The following is a 24,188-nucleotide window of genomic DNA, read 5'->3' on the forward strand; positions in this document are numbered from 1 at the left end:
ATAGCTAGTCCCTTATCCAGGGGATCTTCCCAACCCAGGGATTGAACCTGGGTCTCCTGCTTTGCAAGCAAATTCTTTACCATTTGAGCCGCCAGGGAAGTCCTGGATTCCACTCTTGCCCTCCCCAAATCCATTCTCTTGATAGAAGCCAGAGTGACTTTTAAAAGTAGAATAAGTAGAAATATAAATCAGATAACATTTTCTGTTTAAAACTTTTCACTGACCTATCAGAGCACTTAAAATCCAAAGCCCTCAAGAAGCCAACCCCAATTTCCTTTCCCACCCTTTGTTCCTGGCCTACCCAGGTCAGCCAGACTTCTATTCACAGAATGGAACAAGCTCTCTTCTGTCTTAGACCCATTCTTCTATATGAATTGGTTCATTTCCTTCATCTTGATGTAGATTTTGTCTTACTATGCTAGTATCAGTCATTTCAACTGATTTAATTCATTTAAGTCAGTCACCAAGGGAAGATTTCCATGACCACCCACCACAAAGGAGTCAACGGTTATTCTGCCACACTGTCCTGCTTCTGTCCTTTGTAGCACTGATTTTCTTTTTTGCCTTTTTTCTGATTTTCTTATGTGTTGTCTGTCTGCACTTGCTAGCATATTAGTTCCACAAAGACATAGATATTCATTTGTTGGCTGAAGTATTTCCTGTGTGTAGAATAGTCCTTGGCACTCACTAGGTGCTCAGCAAATACTTAATGAATGGATCAAGTTCATAGCAGTGGTTTGCAGATTAGTTTAAATTCCAGGCAGGTTGATAGTAAGAACGTTAACTCAGAAGTTTTGGAGGAACTCCTTGGAAGGTTGTGGAAGTAGAAAAGAAACAGCTAACTTGAGAGACATACTAAAGGAAGAAATATGATGATTTGTTGATAAGCTGATTTTATCACCGCACTATCCAAAGATGACTCTTAGGATTTCTAAGGACAGAATCTAAAATAACAGTACCAGTTCTGACAGAACCATGATTGGGAAGGGGTGGGGGGGGTGGTCTATGTGAAATTAAAGATGAATCTGTTTGGGACATCTTGTACTAGAGGCCAAGATTTTGAAGTAATTTTGAGTATAAGTTGGGGTTAGAGGTACAGATTTTACTCTATTTAAGTTCTTTTTTGCGCATGCTCAGTTGTGTCTGACTCTTTGTGACCCCATGGACTGTAGCCCACCAGGCTCGGTCCATAGAATATTCCAGGCAAGAATACTGGAGTGGGTTGCCATTTCCTACTCCAAGGGATCTTCCCGACCCACGTCTCTTGTGTCTCCTGCATTGGCAGTTGGATTCTTTACCACTGAGCCACTGGGGAAGCCCTTTCTCTATTGAAAGGCAACATGAAATGACAGTTTATTTTAAAGTTTATGGATACTGAGGAGAACCTCTTTCTACTGGCTTGTTATTGCAGAACTGTATCAGCAGCTTTAATTCCTGTTCTCACAGTCAGGAAGGTTGGTTTCTGTGTGGTAGAGAATGCCTCTTTGCCATAGTCTACTTGGAATAATCATTTTTTAGAGTATTTTGGATATTAAGTTTCCCTGGTCTGGAGAGACAGAGCAGTGAAACTAGATGGTTGGTTGGCTTTCAATTATTTCTCCTTGCTCCCAGGTTTTTAATTCTATTCATTGGTAAAGGCGTATAGTCAGGTCTGTAGTTCTTCTGCACAAATTACACAGAAATCTAAGCCTCCTTAAGGATTTAAGGTACAAAATAGTGTTCGTTGTACCTTCCATTTTTATAACAGGTACAGTTGACCTTGGACAGTGCAGGGGAGGGGATATATTTTATAATCTATAGCCAGCCCTCCATATCCAGGATTCCCCCACACCCGTGGATTCAATCAACTGTGGACTATGTACGGCTATAATATTTAAAGTTGAAAAATAGCCACCTGTAAGTGGACCCATACAGTTCAAATCCCTGTTGCTCAAGGGTCAACTGTACTTGAAAAGGTATCTAAGCCAAGAGGATTCTTTGCTTGTGTCAACTTTTAGTCTAATACGACCGATTAGTAAATCGTAGTAAATCCCTGGTAGCTCAGCTGGTAAAGAAATCACCTGCAGTGCAGGAGACCCCTGTTCAATTCCTGGGTTGAGAAGATCTGCTGGAGAAGGGATAGGCTACCCAGTCCAGTATTCTTGGGCTTCACTGTTGGCTCAGATGGTAAAGAATCTACCTGCAATGCAGGAGACCTGGGTTCGATCCTTGGGTTGGGAAGATTCCTTGGAGGAGAGCATGGCAACCCACTCCAGTATTCTTGCCTGGAGAATCCCTATGGACAGAGGAGCCTGGTGGGCTACAGTCTATGGGGTTGCAGAGTCGGACACAACTGAGCAACTTTCACACACACACACACACACACACACACACACACACACACACACACTAGTAAATCGTACAAAGGTATTCCTTACTGACTTTTTCCCCTTTTTTCTTTTACCCAGATCTCTGGTTAATTGTCCTCTAATTTGTCCTCAGACAACTGCACTGGTTTGTCAAGACCAACAGTGTCTGTACTACAGATTGGAAACTTGAATTTGCTATTGTACATCATGTTCCCTATTATCAGCTAATTCACGGGTCCTCAGTTATAGAGGGTCTGCTTAGGCCCTTTCCTAGCTATCAGACATATGTTCCTTTCTGATTTTTTTTTTTTTAAAGAATACTACTTTAAAAAAAAAAAGTAGTATTCTTTGTAGTTTGATATGCAGAATTTTAAACTTGATTATTTAAAATTCATCTTGATAGAATTGGGAGAGGACAGAAAATTTATCATAATACGTTTACTTTACATCATCTACTATAACTGTCATATGATTGTAGGTCTAGCTTAGCCTTCATTCTGTTATCCATTCAAGAGTGCAGAATTTTAAGATGCTAGGAGCAAATAGGAGCAACCAGGGATATTTTTTACATTTCTGTTCTGTGTCATGATAACTGTTGTCATGGATGTTTGCTAAGTGATTAAGGGACAGCTTGGCCTTCCAAGACTTAAAATAGTGAAGAGTGATCAGAAAGTGAGGGGAACCCTGGATAAATGTTAATTGTCTTCCATAAAAATACGTTTGTATGATTGAAGACATTCTCTTATAAGAGAAAAAAATCATGTTTAACATTTTATTGTGCCAAAATATAAGCTATAACAAAGCATTGTTCACCATTATCTATTTGTTGAATTCAGAGTTGAAGTGGGAAATGCCCTTCACCATTTTTCTGTTCGAAATATGAGGGTTCTTACATGTTTTAAAATTTCTGGTTGTTGTTCTCTGTCTTCTGAAGAAGATAGAAAAGTGTTTGTAAAACCTTACTTGTATGTTCTCCTGTTTTATATTCGCACATAACACTCTCATTTTCATCTCTTCCTGTCCTTCCCAGGTGAATGGAGGTATTGAGAACACGTTAGAGAAAGAGGTGGTGCAGTATGACTACTACTCTTCTTATTTTGATATATTTGTAAGTATTCTGTTGTATATTCTCTGTTGTATATTTCGGACATGATGAAACTAACCAAAAGGCAAATTTCCTCTCAGTAGACCTGTCTATGCAATTCTTTTTTCCTCTTTTAAACATTATCTTTCCTTTACTTTTATCCCTGGACCATTCAGTGCTCTCTCTGGTCATTTCAAGGAAAGAAAAGATTAATGAAAAATAAGGGAGCACAGAAGAAGAAGCTTTTCAGATTTTCCTTTATTCTTTCAAAAGTAGCTGAGATAGAAGCCATCAGCAGGTGCTAAAAAGGAAAATTTACCTGTTTATATAATAGCACAGTGAAAATTCCATTCCTTTTCTGTCTTGTGGTAGATTTCTGAGAGTATTTTTTAATAATAATTCTGTTTCATTTTTCCATAATAGGAGTTTTTGAGAAAACTGATATAGTGACAATCTTGGGCAACATTAGTCAGTTGTAAAATTGTATAGATGCAGTTATCTGTAGATGAGGTGTTCATTTTATTCAAAGGAATATTTGCAGTATCTTTCTAGGATACACTGTGACTTTGAATGGGTTTGATAGATCTCCATGGTATCTTTTTACAGGTGATAGTGTGAATAAGTCAGGTCTCAGCATTGTGTTACACAGTATAGGCAACTAAGATTCATTAAAAATTCCCCCAAATTCACTTTAACTACTTTATTCACTATCCTGAGAAGCTGTGTGCACAATGATTAAGACCCTTACAGTCAGCAAAACCTGGGTTTTATTCACAGTCACTAATTGTATATCTTTGTATATATTAAGTCTAAACTTTAGTTTGCTCCTATGTGAAATGAAATCATCACAGTTCTGAAACATAAATAAAATAATACCCAGAAAACACTTAGCCCAGTGAAAGGTGTCTCAGAAGCTCAGAGATTTACCTCCAATCATTGTTATCATCATCATTAGTTTTGGTTGAGAATATTAATGGTTATATTTTCTAGTGGCTTTTGAACTGCTCTAAAAAGTCTAGCTTTGTTTTGTTTTTCTGAGTTACCCTGCTGAAGTGTGTAGCAGGAAAGAGATGGGATTCTCAGTAAATAGAGATCCAGGTTCCTTGTCATCACCCCCTTGCAATCTGAGTAGATTCCATTTTCATCTGTACAGTATGCTAGTGTTCCAGTAAGATTGTTTTGAAAAAGTGTTTGGCTGCCACAGAGTATTTGGAAAACCACTGATATAATTTAATCTGATTTTCCAGAGGAAGACATTGAGTCTCATGGGTCAGTGTCTTGACCTACCCCACATCACTGAACTTGTGGCAGAGCATGTTAGATCCTAAATCTCTTGATAATTTTTTTCTGTAAAGCTATTGACATTTAATAACAAAATTGACTTCTCTCTTTCCTTTTATTCCTCTGATGAATTTGTCTTAAGTAGTCTGAGCCAGGAATTCTTAGGAAACCAAGTTAATCCTCTGGCCAGATCTCCAAGGGTTGTCTGAACTCTGCTTAGAGAGTTAATGATATTGGACAATTAGGTGGGACCTATTAGCTCAGCTTGGAAAGACTGTCACGCCTGGCCTTGGAAATGGACGCAGCCTCCAGGAAACCCTGGGATCTGGGAGACTGAGATAAAGGAATAAAGATTTATGCTTTTGCCAAGTCCAGAATGCAGAGATAGGAGTAGGATAAATAAACTAAATGATGAGCATATTACTGGTAAACCCATTTTTAATGAAAGCTGCAAATTAAAACAAATATAGCTGCAAACTTCATTTACATGAAAGGGTCTTGAGTGAGGTCACACAGTCATTGATAGCAATGAAGTAGTCAGCTTCCAGCCCTTCAGCAGTTTTGATTAGTAAGGAACAGTTGGCAGACCCCTACCCTGAGGCATTACTCAAGAGCCACCTACCTGACTTCTTACTACTCAGAATAAGCATATTTTTCAAGTAAAATAGGTACAATTTTATTCTATGTTTATTCCTTAGTAAATGAGAATTACTAAGACAATTGGAATAGTGGCTAGGAGCCTGGTCTTTGAAATCAGGCTACCTGGGTTCAATCCTGGCTTCCTCCTAAGACTGTGTGGCCTTGGACAGTTTCTGTATCCATCATAATAGTTGCTGACTCATGGAATTGCTGGGGTTGGGGATTATGTGGGACAGTGATACACATAAAGCGTTTCACAAAAGTCCCTAAACCATGATGAACAATCAGAGGGCAGCTCCTGGGATTGCAGAACTCTAGCAACACCCCAGTAACTCAGAGCTTTCCAGAGGACTTCACTAACAATCCAGTATCAAAAGTGAGTGGAAAGGTGCTTGGAGTCGACTTTCAAAACATTGTCTCCAACCTTAAAATGATATCAGAATCTATTGGACTCAAATAGAAAGATAAAAGAAACCCCTCACTATATATTCTTTTGTTGATAATGGGAAGTTAATTCGAGTCCCTGTCTACGCGATATTCCACAAATTCTAGAGCAGAGATCCCAAACTGGTCTATAGACCAGTACCCGTTTGTGACAGTTTTCAACTAAATCAGAATAATGAAAACACTTCGGTGGGTTCTTCATAAAACTTAATGTATACCTTTGTCTATATTCCTGAAAACTTGTCTTTTTTTTTTTTTAATATAGCTTTTGGCAGTTTTTCGATTTAAAGTGTTAATACTTGCATATGCAGTGTGCAGACTGCGCCATTGGTGGGCCATAGCGGTGAGTATGCCTGGTGAGTGGTCCCCCCTCCAGCGCTGGTGGCCAAGGCCTGCTCACAAGAGGGCTGAGCTGGGGGTACATGTGGCTTCCATCTGAGTTGAATCCCCCCTGGCTTCTCCTGAATCCCTGTCCTTCACACCTCAGTAGGTTTCGTTCTCCAGGGCTTCTCTCCAGAGGTGATGAGTAACTATCTTTATTGCTATAGAAACTGAGACAAATGAGGATTTCAGGGGCCTAGCAGTGATTGTGGTCCAAGCACCAGCCCACCCTCTACCTCATTTTGCAAATGAGAAATGAGTTCAGTCCCTCTGTCTCAAAGCAGTTTGGACCATTTCCTCTTGGGTTGAAACTTCTTGGTGATTTTTCACCATTTGGTCTCTGCTGATTTTGATCCTTGCCTTCCTCCCTGTGTTACCCGCCTCCCTCCAGTCTTAAAGGTAAAAGTTCCCTTTTATTGCTGCCTTCAGATTTCTTGAAGGCAGTGGCATCTTTTACTCACCTCCATTTCCTGGCATCCAGCCCAGAGCTTTGGCACAAGCTCTTCTCAATAAATATTCATTGGTTGAAAGAAGAATTATAAGCAAGTCTGCCTGAATTATTTTCGCCATTTCCATGGACCTCTGAACAGTCACCTTGTTGAGAGCTCTAAACAAAGCAGGTATATGGGGGAAGCTCCTCAGACTGGAAGACTTGGGCAGGACTAAACTGCGTGGGACCTTGGTCTGTGTGGACCTGGCACGGGCTTGTCCAGCTGGGCATAGAGTTGTGTGCTGTCCTAAGAGGGCATCCACCATGTGCCTTGTCTGCCTGGACCATCTCTTCTGAGCATCCACAGAACCCTGGGCTGCTGTCAAACCATCCATCGAACCCCAAGCTCACATTGCATGGATGGAGGCCATCAGTTTCAGTCAGACTCAGCTCCCTTTCCTGAATGTATGCTGTTGCTGATCCCAAACAGCTGTGATGGTTGTTGCTTGTCCATTTTCTCCAGCCATCCCAATTTGGGACATTCTGTTCAGTTTCCATGATGTGCACTGGTATCTTTCAGAAAATCTGTCTCAATGTTTGTTTCAGAAAGTAGTTGACTATGCACTGAGTTTTAAGAAACCTTCTTTAATCTCTAGCTTGAAATTATCAAAGAGTCACTTCAAGCACATCCATTTTATTGTTGTTGATTCTTGTTTCTAAAAATGTTTACAGAGAGGGGACCAGGCAGCTGGAAGGAGTCAGCTGGTTCCTGAAAAGTACTTAGTGTCAGCCCGTAAAATTAATTAGTATCATAATGTAAGATGCCTCCTCTTCCAATGCTGGCGTATCTGTGTGTGTATGTATTAACGTGTATATGTGCATGCGTGTGTGTGTGTGTATGTTGTGTTTTGCTAACAAAACTGACTCTGCAACTTTGTTAATAGTGACCAAGCATGACACCTGGTATTTCTTGATCTCCATTTTGTCAGTCAAGACTCCTGTTGGCATTCACGTTGGTTAGGTTTCTTATTGCTGCATGTATTAGTTAGAGGATGAAGACACAAGGTCCAGGTCCTGTGGGAATAATCTCTGGCCTTCCTGAGCCCTGGGGGAGCCCTGCCTCGCTTTCACTGGTCCCTTCTATGCAGATAGCATCTTTATATGTTGTACCCTCCAGTGGACAAAATTAAGTTTCCCAACACACCAGCCTGTGGGTGAAGGGAAACCTCAAGCTGCCATGTAGGGCATCCGTGCCATGTGGAAGCCCTCTTTGCCCCCATCTGGTTTAGGGGACAGAGGAAAAGTGACATGGGAGGAAGCCAGGCGTGCCAGGGCCTTTTCAAGCGTTACCTGTTTCTGGCTCAGATGGTTCTCCTGCATGACAGCAATGCCTTTACAGTGTCACATATCTAATTTGAATGTTGCTGGATTATGTGTCTTTCAGTTGACAACAGCAGTGACCAGTGCCTTTTTATTAGCAAAAGTGATCCTCTCAAAGGTATGGCTTTCCGCTTTTTGTGCTGTGACTGTACTGATGTCTTGTTCTCTAGAATGAGCTCATAGTAACTGTTTGTCTCTCCTGGTCACATCTGTTCTTCCAGCTTTTCTCACAAGGGGCTTTTGGCTATGTGCTGCCCATCATTTCCTTCATCCTTGCCTGGATCGAGACATGGTTCCTGGACTTCAAAGTGTTACCACAAGAGGCAGAAGAAGAAAACAGTAAGTTTCTCTCCGAGTTTACCTCCTGAGTTTACCTCCCCCCAGGTAGGGGGGAGGGGCTGCAGAGTTCTGGCTTTTTTGTTGTTGTTTTTTAATTTTTATTTTACACTGGAGTATAGTTGATTTACAGTGTTTGTTAGTTTCACATGTATAACAAAGTGATTTAGTTGTTCATATACATATATTTATTTCTTTCCAGATTCTTTTCCTATACAGGATATTACAGAGTATTAAATAGAGTTCCCTATGCTCTACAGTAGGTCCTTGTTGATGATTTCTCTTATATATATTAGTGTATATATGTAATTGGGATTACCTCCTAATTCATCCCTTCCTCTCCCACCTTTCCCTTTTGGTAACCATAAATTTGTTTTCTAAGCCTATGAGTCCATTTCTGTTTTGTTAATGAGTTCATTTGTATCGATTTTTAGATTCCATGTATAAGTAATTATCATATTTATCTTGGTCTAACTTGTTTCACTTAGTATGATGATCCCTGGGTCCAGCCATGTTGCAGCAAATGGCATTATTTCATACTTCTTTTAAGGCTGAGTAATATTTCATTGTATATATGTACCATTCTTCTTTATTCATTCATCTGTCAGTGGACATTTAGTTGCTTCTATGTCCTGGCTATTGTAAATAGTGCTGCAGTGAACACTGGGGTGCATGTATCTTTTTGAACTATGGTGTTCTCCAGATACATGCCCAGGAGTGGGATTGCTGGACCACATGGTAGCTTTATTTTTAGTTTTTATACTCCATACTGTTCTCCATTGTGGCTGGGACAATTTACATTCCCACCAAAAGTGTAGGAGGGTTCTGAGATCTGGCTTTGCGTGGAGCTGTGGGTGGAGTCAGGCAGATCTGGGGTCTCCACCCCGCAGGCTGCAGGAGACACTGCGGGAAGAGTTGGATGAAGGGACAGGGACAGGATGTGGCCCCTTGCTCCAGCTGTTAGGGCAGACTTCCCTGGAAGGAAGTGTGAATACTGGTGAAAAAGACATTCCAGCAGCAATAGCAGTAGCCAACGCCTCCTTCTCCTTAGACAGGTTGACCTTTTCTCCCTATTGATAATAGCTAGAGGTCGCGGAGCATTTCATGCCAAGGTAGCAGTTCTACATAGAAGTTCTTGATTCTCCAGAGTCTCCTATCACTGTCCATCCCACAGATGGTGCCTTTGGGCTGCCATGTGAATAACTGCCTGAAAGGGGACTGTTGATGGGTTGCTGATGGAGATGGAAAGGAGAGGAGGAAGTTAGCCAGCCAGAGAAATGTTCACCTGTCTCAGGCTTTCCATCCTCCTCTGAGTAGAGGGTGAGAGCTGGCAATGTGTGGTCATGAATCCTGTTAAAGTTGTTATCATCTCCTTGTGTGGCTTTGAGCATCACAGCATGTTCACTGGAAATCCAAATGATTGAACTTTAGACGGGAATTCTTCTCTGCATGATGGCCTTAGTGGAAGCATACACATTCCACCTGTCCCCTCAGACACATATAATCAAAGTTCAAAGCAGAGACTCAGACAGTTGTAAAACTTGCTATTTTTATGTTCTCTCAGTCATCTGGCTGGATTTGCCCCACCTAATAGGCAAAAAAAAAAAATTTATTGTGTCTTACAGAAAGTTAAACATGATTATAACCTCAAGATATAGTAGAAGGAAAAATAACCTTGTAAGTGGTTTTATTTTTCAAAAGTTCATATACAAAGATGAAATCAATGAGAAAAGAATTATCGTTCAGGAATAGATTTTAAAACACATTAATCAGACTAAGATCCATCTTCTATCCTGTGCCTTCTCTTCTTGTATGAGACTGTATTGTGGAAAAGGAACAAGTAAAGCTAAATGAAGCCACTTGGTAAAAAGAATTCCATGGTAGTTCAGTGGTTGGGACTCTGGGCTTCCACTACAGGGAGTGTGGGTTCAGACCCTGGTTAGGGAACTAAGATCCCTTGTGCTGCCAGGCCTGACCAAAAGTAAAAAAATAAAAATTGTTTAAGTTGTATATAAACATCAAACTGAACTTTAATGAAAGTACTTCAGCTGTTCGTGTGACTGAGGCTTGCATGCCTATGTGATTAAACTAAAGTCGCTAATAAAGCAAAGCACATAATTAGTGAAAACATTGAAAATACCATTTATTTTCACTGTCACCAACATTACATGCACACCTGGCACCTACTGTTTGGTCTGGTGCTTCCTCCAGCTTTATCTCGGTGTAACTCAGCTTCAGCCAGAAGAATGCATTGTCGACAGCCTCTCTGCTAGTGTTTTTTTGCTTTTATGCTGGCATTTCTCTAACCAGATGTAGAGAGGCCATTTGTACAACCTCATGAGTTCTTTTTTTTTGTTTGGCTTTGTGCTTTGGTTTTGATGTTGTTGATTTCTATAGGAAAGTAGGTATTTCCAGATGGGAAGATTCTATTAACACTTAGTTTTCGGTTGAAAGATTTTTCAAAGTACTCTTTCCTACTAAGAGTTTTAAAAATGTAATAATAACACTTTTATTTTGGTTAACCTGGCCACAAAACTACCAAAACAGTGGCATCATTCCCAGCATCTGAATTTCTTCTCTTCCAGGACTCTTGATAGTTCAGGATGCCTCGGAGAGGGCGGCGCTGATTCCTGGGGGTCTTTCTGATGGTCAGTTTTATTCTCCTCCTGAATCTGAAGCAGGTAGAAAATTTGATTTATCATTTATGTTTTTGTCTATCATTCAAAAGCTTTCCCCCCTCACCTAACCCCCTGTACTTCTCAATATGCTTAGCAAACATTTAACATACCAGACATTTAGGGTGTGAATATAAATAAGATGTGGTCTTGATGTGCAACCCATAATGAGATGCAGAGATGCAAAAATAAATATGATAGAGGGTCTTACACACCGATATGTGGACGGGGAGAGTCTTGATGCTCTGTGTTATCTGTCACCCCCTGATTGACCTTCCTCCAGAATCCCCCATGTCTGAGAGCACCACCCACCCCTTTGCCCATGTGAGAAACCAGAGCCTCACTGGGGACTCCGCCCTTTTCCTATGGCTCCCAGCCCATCGTTTACCATGCCATTTTGAACCTCTTTGTTGCTACCTCCTTGATTTCATTTAAATTGTCATCACTTCTGTTTCTGCAACAGCCTCCTCCTCAGTTGCCTTCTCCCAAGCAGCCACCATAATACCATGTTAGATAGAATGACTGCATTGTTCTAAGGGTTCCTCATAACCTCTCTAAGGTTAAAGTCTCATTATCCCTGTTTTAGAGATCAGCAAGTTGAGGCACAGAGAGGTGAGATAGTTCATCCAATATTACACAAGGAGTAAGAGAGTGGAGCTTGGACTTGAACCCCAGCTCCAGGACTAGCATCTATGATCACAGCTAATATATGCAAATTTTATATTTTTTTCAATATTAGCTAAGTTGACCATGTTATTATTCCCTTGCCTAAAAGCCTTCAGTGACATAAAAGATTAAGAAAGTGATTGGATCCTAAGCCTGGCAGAAAGCACCTGTATGTCTACCCACCATGGTCCACACTCTCCTCTGATTAGGCTCCTGGGTGCCAGTCTTAGATTTCTGAAAATACATCAGAGCCCCCAAGCCATTGTGCATCTTGCTTGTTCTATCCTTGACATACCTCTGTGGTCCCAGTGTTCACTCAGATGTTGAGAAGCCTTCTTCCTAACCCGACCCCCACCATGCCCCCTGACCCCATCAGTCGTAGGTAGGGCATCTTTTGCCTCATGTTCGTAAGATCCCTTCCACAGCACTGTCATCCTGGGTTGACTGTGCTGACTTTGGCAGTGACTTGGCCTGTTTCTGTTATTAGGATGTAAACTTGAGTTAGAGACTACATTATTTTATTCTCACACTACACATAGTAAATATTTTAAACACACGCGCACACACACACACACACACACAATAGAGTAAAACAAACTCCAGGCAGAAAGAGCCATGTGAAGATCAAAGACATCTTATTGTGACATAGGGAGTCAGGGGAACTTGAAGTAACTTGATACTCTGGACTATTGGTGTTGAATTTAAAAGCAATATAAAAGAAAATCATAGGGCTTCCCTTGGTGCAGTGATTAAGAATCTGCCTTTCAATGCAAGGGACACTGGTTTGGTCCCTGGTCCAGGAAGATCCAACATGCCACAGAGCAACTAAGCCCATGTGCCACAACTACTAAGCTCTAAAACCCGGGAGCTGCAACTGCTGAGCCCATGCATTGCAGCTACTGAAGCCCGTGCACCTAGAGCCTGCACTCTGAAACAAGAGCAGACACTGCGATGAGAAGCCCGTGTACCGCAACAAACAGTAAAGCCTGCCGGTAGCAACAAAGACCCAGCCCAGCTAAAAAATAAGTAAATCTTAAAAAACAACAACAACAAAATCATAGAGTCAGATGAAATAAAGATATGATTGGGCAGAAAAGCTATTTCTCAGTCAACAGACACTAGGATGAGTATTAAACTTTTCATTACCTCATTATAAGGATGATTTCCTTGAGATTTTTGTATGTCAGAGGACTCAATCATTTTTTTTTTTTTGAAGTTTACATTATAGTTCATCTTTTTGTGTACCTTTTTCCTGAGACTAATAGAATTTCTCAGCACCTATGTGTACTTTTTTTTTAAATCAGAAGTTCAGAACAGCAGGATAATAATGTGAGGAATACCTCCTCAGGCATTTTTCATCAAGCAAGCCATGGGCTTCCTCCTTTGACTTTTACCACCCCCTAGTGGCATTTGAAAGCATTACCACATCATAGAATTATAAAGCTAAACAAAAACAACACTGTAAGCATTCCACTGGGTGGCTGCATTGTTTAAGACAAAGACCAGATTAGTAGTGGGCAGAGGAGTGTTCAAGGTTACTTACTTTACTGTGTATTTTCATTGTCTGTGTTCAGTTTAGGAAAGAATTAAGATTAAAAACTATTCTTGGAATTAATGTGCCCAGAAAAGATTTTACTCTAAAACTTTCTTGTTAGGTCAGTGGACAAATATTAAATGGTTTTCAGCAGCAGAAGTTATAAGCTTTTTATCCTAGTACCCTGCTGATTGGCCCCTAGTCATTAAGAGTACAGCTGGGGCCTGCCTTGCCTGTTGTCTGTCTTTCTCTAGTACCAAGTTGAGTGCCTGGTACATAGTAAACTTAGAACTTTTGAAGGAATAAATAGAGGAAGAAAGAAATTGGAGGCACCAGAAATTTAAATGTTAGCATTTTTCCTTGTAAAGGAATGGCTTGAATTTTAGAGTCACAGAGCCTTGGAAAATTAGCACATTTTAGTGGATGTATTTTAAAGGATATAAGGTGGTTTTTTTGCAGATTTCCTTGCTGCTTTAGCCGTATCCTGTTTGCCTATGTATTAAGTTGAAAGAAGGAGGAAGCCCAGTTCTCTCTCAGATGGTCAGGTTGAAGTTCTTATGTGCTCAGATAATTTAAATGAACCAGTTGTGATGTTGGATAAAAGGTAATTTGTCACATCCTGAATCATTGAATGGTTGACTTAAAGAATAACTCAGTTGCATCCTGTCATCTGTGCTAAACAAGTCTAGATGGAGGCACTGAAAATTTAATTTGACGCCAAAATTAAATTTTCAGTGCCTCCATCTAGACTTGTTTAGCACCATCCATGCTGGTGCGGTAGAGAAGGAAATGGCAACCCACTCCAGTATTCTTGCCTGGAGAATCCCAGGGACGAGGAAGCCTGGTGGGCTGCTGTCTATGGGGTCACACAGAGTCGGACACGATTGAAGCAACTTAGCAGCAGCAGCAGCAGCCGGTGGGCTGCCTATGAAATTATGTCGCCTGTGGTGTGGCTGCAGATGTGTCTTCTTAGTTGTTATAAATTCTTTCATTTTTAAGCCCGAGTTCTTAGGAGTTGCCCTTGTGTCCACACAGTATAGTGCTAACCAGTGATTGGACAGGTTTTGTGATCAGTCACCTTGGTTAAGACTTGCATCCTCGGGCAGATGGCCATTTGTGTGTATTGGATAGCACATTTGAGTTTCAGGTCTTTTCGAGTCTTCTTCTGCTTGTGCTTTTTGCTGAATATTTTTGCATCTCCTCTGCACATGTTTACAGCCTCAAAGTCGCCTGGTCTAGCACAGGTTCTCTTGGGTTTCCGTTGAGTTTGTACCCAGCTTCAGGCAAGCATATGCTCGCTGCAGCCTTGACCATCACCTCAAACCAGCAAAGACTCTGGGCCTTATGCTCACACATAACTGTTGCACCACTGCATTACTCCTCACCTCAAATGAAAGGAGCTCCTTCAAATGTGTAAATCTGCTGCCAGTCCTTACAGCCTGCCATACGTGGAAGAACCTTCATACCATGAAGCTGAGTGATGGGAGGTGGAGGAACAATATTGTTATCTCAGTTCTGCAGTTTTTCAAGCACTTCTCACAAAGTTGCTTGAAACTTAGGTTTCCTCCCTAGCACTGAATTTGCTGTTTGGTTCATTAGTTTTTATAGTTCCTTTTCGGAGAAGACTGGTTGAACTCCTTCTTTGACAATAGCCAGAACACCTTAGTAGCTTTCACTTTGAGATTAGGGAAAGCATATGTATTATTGTGTTTTAAAAATTTGACTTTATTTAGGACTTCCCAACGGAGAAGGCAATGGTACCCCACTCCAGTACTCTTGCCTGGAAAATCCCATGGACAGAGGAGCCTGGTAGGCTGCAGTCCGTGGGGTCGCTAAGAGTCGGACAAGACTGAGCGACTTCACTTTCACTTTTCACTTTCATACATTGGAAAAGGAAATGGCAACCCACTCCAGTGTTCTTGCCTGGAGAATCCCAGGGACGGTGGAGCCTGATGGGCTGCTGTTTATGGGGTCACACAGAGTCGAACATGACTGAAGTGACTTAGCAGCAGCAGCAGCAGCAGCAGCAGGACTTCCCAATAGTTCTAAAGCATGTCAGTTTATTGTGGCTTGAATGCCGTTACCCTCACAGGTGGAAAATGAGCCCGGAAACAGGAAGACTCCATGTGATCAGCTTCCTTAGACTCCTTGCAAGCGAGATGGCAGTTAAACCACCCTGGAGTCTCTAAGATTTCCGGCAGTGTAATAAGCTGGGAAGTGAAGCCTTCCTGCCACTGTATCTTTATGTATTTGTTTTACCACAAACCTAATCTGAACGATATGACATTTGTGAGGTTTAGGTGTGGGACACAGACTTTTCTTAAGCTTCTTTGGGGGTTCATTCTTCTGTGCCAGATTCGTTCTTGGCTATAATCCAGGCAGACATTCTCCAAAAAGTGCCCTTTTTTAAAAAAAAAATAAAATTACTGGAATATAGTTGATTTACAATGTGGTGTTAGTTTCAGTTGCATAGCAAAGTGCATCAATTATACACATATGTAATATCCACTCTTTTAAAGATTCTTTTCCCTTATAGGTCATTATAGAGTATTGAGTAGAGTTCTGGGTGCTATATAGTAGGTCCTTATAAGTTATCTATTTTGTATATAGTATTGTGTCTGTGTCAGTCCCACTTTCCCGATTTATCCTGCCCCCCAATTTCCCTCCTGGTGAAAGTGTCCTTTTTGAACTGTATTATGTGATAAGAGTAAAGTGACAGTGAGGTAGGCTGCTCTTGTAGGTTAGTAGGTAACATCCTAGCCTGCTCCCTTCATCTCCTCACCACCGTCTTTAGTTCCCTTCCCTAAGTATGAGAGGAATGTGTAATTGCTATAAAAATGTGAAAAGAACAGAAGTAGAAGATAACTGTCCTTCAGACTATTCAGCAACATTAGTATTGACAGTTTGTTTCTTTCTACTTTGTGTTTGTAATTTACGTAATGTGTGTTGGCTATACTGTCTATATTATTTATATCCTTTTTAAAAAGTTATAAAGTCACTTTAAGTTTACTGTAGAAATTTTGGAATATCCAGAAATGTACATAAGTCACCTGGTTTTTTTTTTCCTAGTCTTACTGATTCATGCTAGTATATAAAGTTATAAGTTTTTATCAAATATGATCTTATACTGTATTTCTTGTTATATATTTGCTTTTACTTTTATTGCATATACATTTCCCATGTTGTTATGTACTATAGAATTATATTTCCATGAAATATAATAATATAATATTTTTCTACACTCAGACATTAGATTTTTCTTCTCATTTTTAGGGGGAAAGTCTCATAATGGAAAAAAGTGTTATTTCCTCAAGGATATATCCTAAGGATATCATCCCAGAATAATGACTGGGTCAAATTCAAGAATACTAGAAGGTAGAGGCTTCCCTGTTGATCCAGTGGTTAAGACTCCATGCTTCCAATGTAGAGGGCATGGATTCAGTCCCTGGTCGGGGAACTAAGATCCCACATCCTGCATGTTGTGGCCAAAAAATGAATAAAAATAAGAATTGAAAAATAAAGTATGTTCTTAAAAGAAACAATAATAGAAGAGAAGGCAATGGCACCCCACTCCAGTACTCTTGCCTGGAAAATCCCATGGACGGAGGAGCCTGGAAGGCTGCAGTCCATGGAATCGCTGAGGGTCAGACACGACTGAGCAACTTCACTTTCACTTTTCACTTTCATGCATTGGAGAAGGAAATGGCAGCCCACTCCAGTGTTCTTGCCTGGAGAATCCCAGGGACGGGGGAGCCTGGTGGGCTGCCGTCTCTGGGGTCACACAGAGTCGGACACAACTGAAGTGACTTAGCAGCAGCAGCAGCATGCAACACTGACTCAGAATGGTTGTAACTATGGTTGCTGAAACAGCACACAGTGGTGACTTTCAGCTTGCCCCATACTTTAGACTCCCTCTCTCACTCACTGAATACAGCCATTTTTCAAATACGTATATTAAGTTATTTATACCAAAGAGATTTTCACTTGAAAACCAGGTAAGCGTTTCAGCAAAGAAGCAGACAAGGAGGAGCAGTGGATAATAGTTCTTGGTCTATGTGAATATTTTTAGGAGAACATACATGAAATCCATTGGACAGATTAGTGTGAATGATATTGAAAGGTTTTCCTTCTATAAGATATAACGTAAAACTATTTTACAGTTTCATTAACTCAGATCTCTTGTGGATTAAACACATGTAGCCCTCATTTAAAATTTTATGCACATATATTAAATGTTAAAGAAATCATTTGTTACTGTAATTGAATGTGGTACTTTTTCTCCTTCCCCTTCTCTACCATCTAGGATCTGAAAATGAAGCTGAAGAAAAGCAGGACAGTGAAAAACCACTTTTAGAACTATGAGTAAGACTTTTGTTAAAGTAAGTCTTTGAAAATGAAACTGTTAATAGCGAAGTAGTTAAATATGGAGCCTTCCTTCAAGTAGATTCAAAGTTAAAGTCAGAAAATGTGAGAGTGATTATAGTTATATTTCTCCTAATTACGTGAATTTGTCAGGCACATTTTATTATGTAAAATCTCTGAACATTTTCTAGGTATAAATTGGCAGAGGATGAAAACTACGTAAGAGTCCCACATTTCTGAATAAGGATGACAGTTCATTTTTGTTTATTGTAGCCAGAGTGTCTCCATGTCAGGCATGATTTAATGACAAACCCTAACTTCTGAGGGCGCCAAGGGCAGCAGTCCCGGGAGGTAGTACTGCCCTTGTCTCCACTGGCAGGGAAGACTGAGGGTGAGTGACTGGTCCAGGGTCCCACAGCTGGCAGGGGCAGGGCCAGGACTCAGGCGCCCCGTCTGTACCAGCATCCACCCTGGTCCGCACAGGACGGTCGTCTCTGGAGTGTGTTGGAGCTTCTGCGATGACAGGTGTGGTCCAGTCACAGCAGTCGGGCTCCACGTGCCTCCAGGTCAGGGCACATTGTTCAGTCCCTTCAAATCATCAAAGGAAACATTTCAACCTCACAAATATGAGCGAATAAACAGTCAGTTGTAAAAGCTGTATTTCTGCTTAATTATTTAACCACAGAAGGAAAAGAATAGACCTTAAAACTCCATCTGATAAAAAAATAATCTGTTAACTATGTATAGTGAAGGATGTTAACTTCTGTAGACTTATTGTGGTGACCATTTCAAAATATATACAAATATAGAGTCATTATGTGATATAACTTAAAATGTTATTTATCAATTATATCTCAATAAAAAATAATGAAATAAAATTTTAAAGCAGGAAAAAGTAGTGCACTGATTCATAGAAGGTGGGCGGTTTGCATAGAGTCAGATATGCCGGCAGAGGCAGCCAGAGTCCTGGTATTGAAGGGCCTGCATCAGTGGTATCCACTGTGCTTCGGGCCCTTTTCCTACAACAGTCTTCAGACATACAACAAAATCGTGGGCATGTGAATAGTAGATCCTTTTCTAAAAGGCTTTAAGATCTTGTGTCGCCCCATCCATGGTTTTTCAAGTGTAGCATTTTGCCTTTTTACACTGCATCTCAAATATTGTTGTGTTCTCTCTTCTTCTAAGTGTGAAAAACCTTCATTGAAAGTCACCAGAAAGAAAAAGGAACTGGAGATGGGGTCTCCCTATTGAAGGTTGAAATGGTGACATCCACTGCTGACATTATTGAACGGCTAGTAAAGCATTTATTTATTGTAATACCTCACAGACATGGTACCATACCCGCGTCCATTTATGTTACCTGCCTGTGGCTGGTAAGAAATGTCGTGGTCCACCCTATGTTCAGTGAGACGGGATCTGACCTGTCAATGAATAGTTGCAGAAAGTCTTGTGCTATGTTCCTAATCAAAAAGACTTCTTAATATATTGGAATAACACTTTTTTAGTATGTAAAATATCTTTTTATTTTGATTTGCAGAATGGAATTTTTTTGTCTCATGTTTTGAATTTCTTTTGTATTTCTTTTTTAACTCCCTACATTTCCCTTATGTTTTTTAACTCATGCACATTCGCTGTTTGTACAATTTTAAAAGGTAATAAACTCCAGCATATCAAAATGATTAGTTTTATTTTTCCTGTTTGCATTATGTATTTGGCCTAAAGTATTAGACTTACAAAAGGGGAACCTGAGGGATTGTGAATACATGTAGAAGTTCACCAGAGATAGAATCTTTCTCTTAGAAGAATGATCTAAAATAGTCCGAATACCCTTCTTTAAACCCTTTCTATGAAATTATTTCCCCTTGTGTTTAGTTAGCTTGAATCAAAATGAACTCAATTCTATTGTGAGCTGTTTTTGTTAAAAAGAAATATTCAACACAGTGCTTCATGGGAAGCAGCATGTCTGTCAGTTTCCTGTCGTTATTCATTATGTCATTTAAGAACAGAAGTGCAGCTGGAGCTCCCTGGGAGCCTGGGGCCTCACCAGAAGGAGCACCTTATGTGGAGAAAGGGGGAGCTCCAGGGTCAGGCTGTGGACTAAAACCTCCAGCCTTCAATGGTGTCATCACAGTGAGAACGTCCTGTCCCAGGAGTGGACCCGCGTCTACACCACGATCACAACGGGGCCTGAGCCGGACATCAGTGTGTGACTTTAACCTAGGAAGGAGCTCTCCCCCTACACTCAGGGTGGACTAGTAGGATGTGGCCAGTCCTCCTGGGAGGGCAGGGACCCCAGATGTTGGCTCTCAGAGAAAAGACAAGAGGAAGGAAGGATGTGACTTGACTGTGCTGCAAGTTCAGACTGTGACAGCTGAAGCCTTGACCTCAGCCGTAGAGCCCTGCTTCCCTCTGGAGCCGGACGGATGGAGTGCAGGGCCTGGACCCCTGCTTGGACCTGCTGGGTGGGGAGGGGGGCCACCTGCTCTTCATGCTCATGTTGCTGAGCAGCCCTCTGCTATTCACCTTTCACACTGTCATCTGATTTACCATCTGGAAAGCCTTGCTCAGATTGACTCTCAAGTTATTTTGTCCCTGTGGAGGGCTTGGGTGACTAGTATATATGATACTCAGTTGCAGAGCTAGGTGACCCCAGGGCCTTCTGTATCTCGTTTCTCGTGAGGGAGAAAGCACATCTGCAGTCTTTCTATGTCACTGGGTTCGGGGATTGGGTCTCATTGTCACCGGGTCTACACTGAGAAAATAAAACCAAGACATATCAGCCTCACAGATCATGGAAGAGCACAGGTGGTTGGTGGAAGGAGTCCTGTGTTCCAAGGAGTCCTGTCTGCCCTTTCCTTCAGGGTCTTGAGGTGCAGCATTTGGACATCCTGAGAGGAGCTCATTGGATGAATTCTGTCTATAAAAGTGGGGAACCTGAACCCCCAGCCCAGAGTATGTGTGATAACAATCGCAAGACTGTGCAGAAGGACCTTTTATTCCATTAGCTGTGACCCTTTGAAAGTGAGCAAAGTTGGTTGTGGTTTAACTGTTATTTTTTTGTGACACCCCAGCTACACTTTGCAAAGATCCAACCAGTCAAGGCCAGTTTGACTTTGAGCGTTTTCCACGAATCAACCACACTTGACAGAGCACGTGAACAAAATTGAAACCTGAGTGGGTGAAACCCCACCAACCGTACCAGCACCCTCCTGCTGCCACTCAGGTTGTCTCCCCACCCCCACTGCCCTCCCTTTTCTGCACCTCCCAGGCCAGGGCTGCCCAGGGCGAGAGAGGCAGGAAGTTGCTGAGAAGTTGGAAACTACCCAGCACTGTCCTTGGGGCCCCGGCAGGGAAATCAGCTACACAAAACTTTCGGTGATTTGCAGTTTTTCCATCTTGCCTTCTATGCTCTCCCAATGCAGAAATAGTTTCAGATTGCTAAGAGGATGGCCAGGTATTTGGGCTAAGGATGCCTGATCACATTCTTCAGAACCAAGAAGACTAAATTAGATTTCTTCTTTCTTGTATCTGGTTGCTCTTCTTTTGTTTTGAGATCTGAACTTCTATTTGGTTTTCAAAAGAACTGGTTTCACGGAAGCTGAAGCAGATTGTAAGCAAACAAACAAAAAACACCTTCCCAATTTTAAAGGAGACAATGTTTTTCCTAATACACAAAAAGGATTTTCGAATCACGTATTTTTTTCACCCACGCACCATGCAGTGAACTTTTTGTTTTGTCTGTATCTATAGAAATAGACACTTGAATAAATGAGGATGGTTATAATATGTGTTACTATTATTACTCAATAGAAAAAGTGATCAAAGGACATGAATAAATACTGCAGAGGAAAGGAAATCTGAATTGACTTTAAATATATGAAGAGATGCTTATTCTCACTCACAGGAAGAGAAAAGCAAATTAAAACCACAGTGAGATAAATGAAATATTTTTCACCTGACAAATCAGCAAAATCCTGTCCTATGACATCACTCTCCTGGCATTAACCTACCTTATGGTATAGGTACGGGTTGGTGCTGTGTCCATCACAGGCAATCCTAAGGGAAATCAACCCTGAATATTCATTGGAAGGACTGATGTTGAAGCTGAAACTCCAATACTTTGGCCACCTGATGCAAAGAACTGACCCGGTGGAAAAAACCCTGATGCCAGGAAAGATTAAGGGCAAGAGGTGAAGCAGGCGACAGAGGATGAGATGGCATCACTGACTCAATAGACATGAGTTTGACAAGCTCAGGGATATAGTGATGGGCTTGGGGTGCTGCAGTTCATGGGGTTGCAAAGAGTTGGACACAACTGAGCAACTGAATAACAGCAACCATCTTGGGAAAGTTGGCCATTGCTGTCAAAATGACCCGATACACATAGTCAAAATAACACAAAACACTGTTATAATTTCAACATTTTTTGTAATAGCAAAAGAGTGGAAAAAAGCCAATAATATATCACGGGGGAATTTTGTAAATTATTGTATATTCACCAGTGAAATATCACACAGCTTTCTATGTATCCCTAGAGACTGACATAAAAGAACCCTATGCTGTGTAAACGCAAAGAAGTGCAGAATAATGTATATTGTTTACTACCTTTGTGTATGAAGCAGGAAATTAGAGTATGTATTCATGCATATACATTTGTGTTTTATTTATTTACTATTTGTATGTTCATTTGAATTTGCTAAATAAATAAAAGCTAGAATGATGGAGAGGAAGTGGAAGTGTAACCTATAAGAGGTAGAGAGGTACATAACAGTGGTTGAAGCAAGATATCTTAATGCAGTTTTTAGTGTTTGTTGATTTTGATTCATGAGATGCTATAATCTAATGATTTAACTGGGGTTTCCTAGGCATAATAGTTTTCAAGTACACTTCTTAATTTTCCTTTTCTTTAAATAACTTACATTTTCGGGGAAGATGCATAGTAGTCTGTCATATGATATCCTTTATTTTTTAGTTTCTAACTGGGCATTTGGATTAATTTGGATTTCTGTAAATGGTGCTATAGTGAACCAACATCTTGGCACCTAGATCTTAGTACATATATTTTATTTCCTTAGGAAATTGATGTGTCAGTGGTCAGAACACTTTCCAGAGAAGCAAGTTCTACACTATAATGAGCCCTATGATGGTTCCTTGCTGCCTGAGATCTGAGCTGGCAACGTTGGAACTGTTTCAACCACTTGCTGCCTCAGCCAGCTGCACATTCAAATTACTGAAAGAAAATTTTTTAGTCTGATGCCTGGCCTGTGATGAAGTCTGGATCTCAGTGGTTCTTCCTTCTCTTCCTTCCTTTTCTCTGTCTTTCCTTCCTTCCATTTATTTTGAGTTATAATTCACATACCATAGGTTCCCCCAAAGATACCAGCTATTATAATGGATAAAGCAGCAGGACTTAGGTCAGGCAGACATGGCCCATGTGGACTCTGGCACTGCTCCATGTTAACTTGGAGTACATTTCTTGTTTCTCTGGGACCTGGTGTTCTCATCAGCGAAATGAGTCATACCTGATCTGTATTTTAGTGAAAACATCAGACATGAAGCAAGCAAACTGCCCAGCAGAACTGATGCTCACTAAGTGGTAGGTACTTCCTGTAATTCAAGGAAAACTAAAGAAAGCAAACATACAGGAAGTAGCCTAAGAGCACATTACAGGGACCAAGAGCACATTACAGGGACCATGCATTTACCCAGATTCGTTCTCACGACTAATAGAAATAACTGAATTTCTAGCTTGTCGGCTGAGTTTTACCAGCTTGGTGTAGTATCTCTGCTGCTGCTGCTGCTAAGTCGCTTCAGTCGTGTCTGACTCTGTGCAACCCCATAGATGGCAGCCCACCAGGCTTCCCCATCCTTGGGATTCTCCAGGCAAGAACACTGGATTGGGTTGCCATTTCCTTCTCCAGTGCATGAAAGTGAAAAGTGAAAGTGAAGTCGCTCAGTCGTGTCCAACTCTAGCGACCCCATGGACTGCAGCCTACCAGGCTCCTCCGTCCATGAGATTTTCCAGGCAAGAGTACTGGAGTGGGGTGCCATTGCCTTCTCCGGTAGTATCTCTAGTTATCTCTTTTTACTCAATTTCTAATTGACTATTATATAAGGCTTTGAATAAAGTGGGAAATCCTGTATTACTTAATTGTGACCCGCTTGATTGACAACAAGCTTTCAAAAACTGAAGTCTATGAGGGAAAGCATTCCAAAATAGTAGAGAGAATTCATAGTGGGAAAGACTTTGAGAATTATTGCCTTGGAGTTTCCTCTTTTACTCTTGAGAAGTGTATAAAGTGCTCCAATTCTGTAAAGACTATTGAGATATGAGGGTTTTCATGTGGAACTGTACTCATCCTTGCCTCACTTTTCCATTGCACACCTGCAGATGCAGACTGCTCTTGAGATATTTACTTTATCCAACCAAGTGTCATGGACTTTAGCCACAGAGGTCCTATTACCAGATGGAAATTCAGTGTATAAAAGCCTTTCCAGCATGAAAAATTTGGGGATGGGTTGACCTATGACCCTCTAATTGCACACCCAGCCTAGGCACAAGGAGAAGAAACAGATAAAAGGCAATTCTCTTCACCTGCTCTTAGCCTAATGAGGAAGGAAATTTTCC

At 41.0% G+C, this 24,188-nt stretch overlaps 1 protein-coding gene across 1 annotated transcript in view; it reads left to right on the top strand.

The window, feature by feature from the left end:
- Nucleotides 1-22,210, top strand: part of STARD3NL (STARD3 N-terminal like) — a 65,688-nt gene extending 43,478 nt beyond the window's left edge. The window contains exons 3-9 of the mRNA XM_061414018.1: nucleotides 3,379-3,456; nucleotides 6,062-6,139; nucleotides 8,052-8,105; nucleotides 8,209-8,326; nucleotides 10,909-11,004; nucleotides 17,502-17,577; nucleotides 18,746-22,210. Of these exons, the coding sequence (XP_061270002.1) occupies nucleotides 3,379-3,456; nucleotides 6,062-6,139; nucleotides 8,052-8,105; nucleotides 8,209-8,326; nucleotides 10,909-11,004; nucleotides 17,502-17,560 (483 nt within the window). The 3' untranslated portion in view covers nucleotides 17,561-17,577; nucleotides 18,746-22,210. The remainder of the gene's footprint in view (nucleotides 1-3,378; nucleotides 3,457-6,061; nucleotides 6,140-8,051; nucleotides 8,106-8,208; nucleotides 8,327-10,908; nucleotides 11,005-17,501; nucleotides 17,578-18,745) is intronic.
- Nucleotides 22,211-24,188: the final 1,978 nt, after the last annotated feature.

The sequence above is a fragment of the Bos javanicus genome, chromosome 4, assembly GCF_032452875.1.
Source record: "Bos javanicus breed banteng chromosome 4, ARS-OSU_banteng_1.0, whole genome shotgun sequence".
Taxonomy (NCBI): Eukaryota; Metazoa; Chordata; class Mammalia; order Artiodactyla; family Bovidae; genus Bos; species Bos javanicus.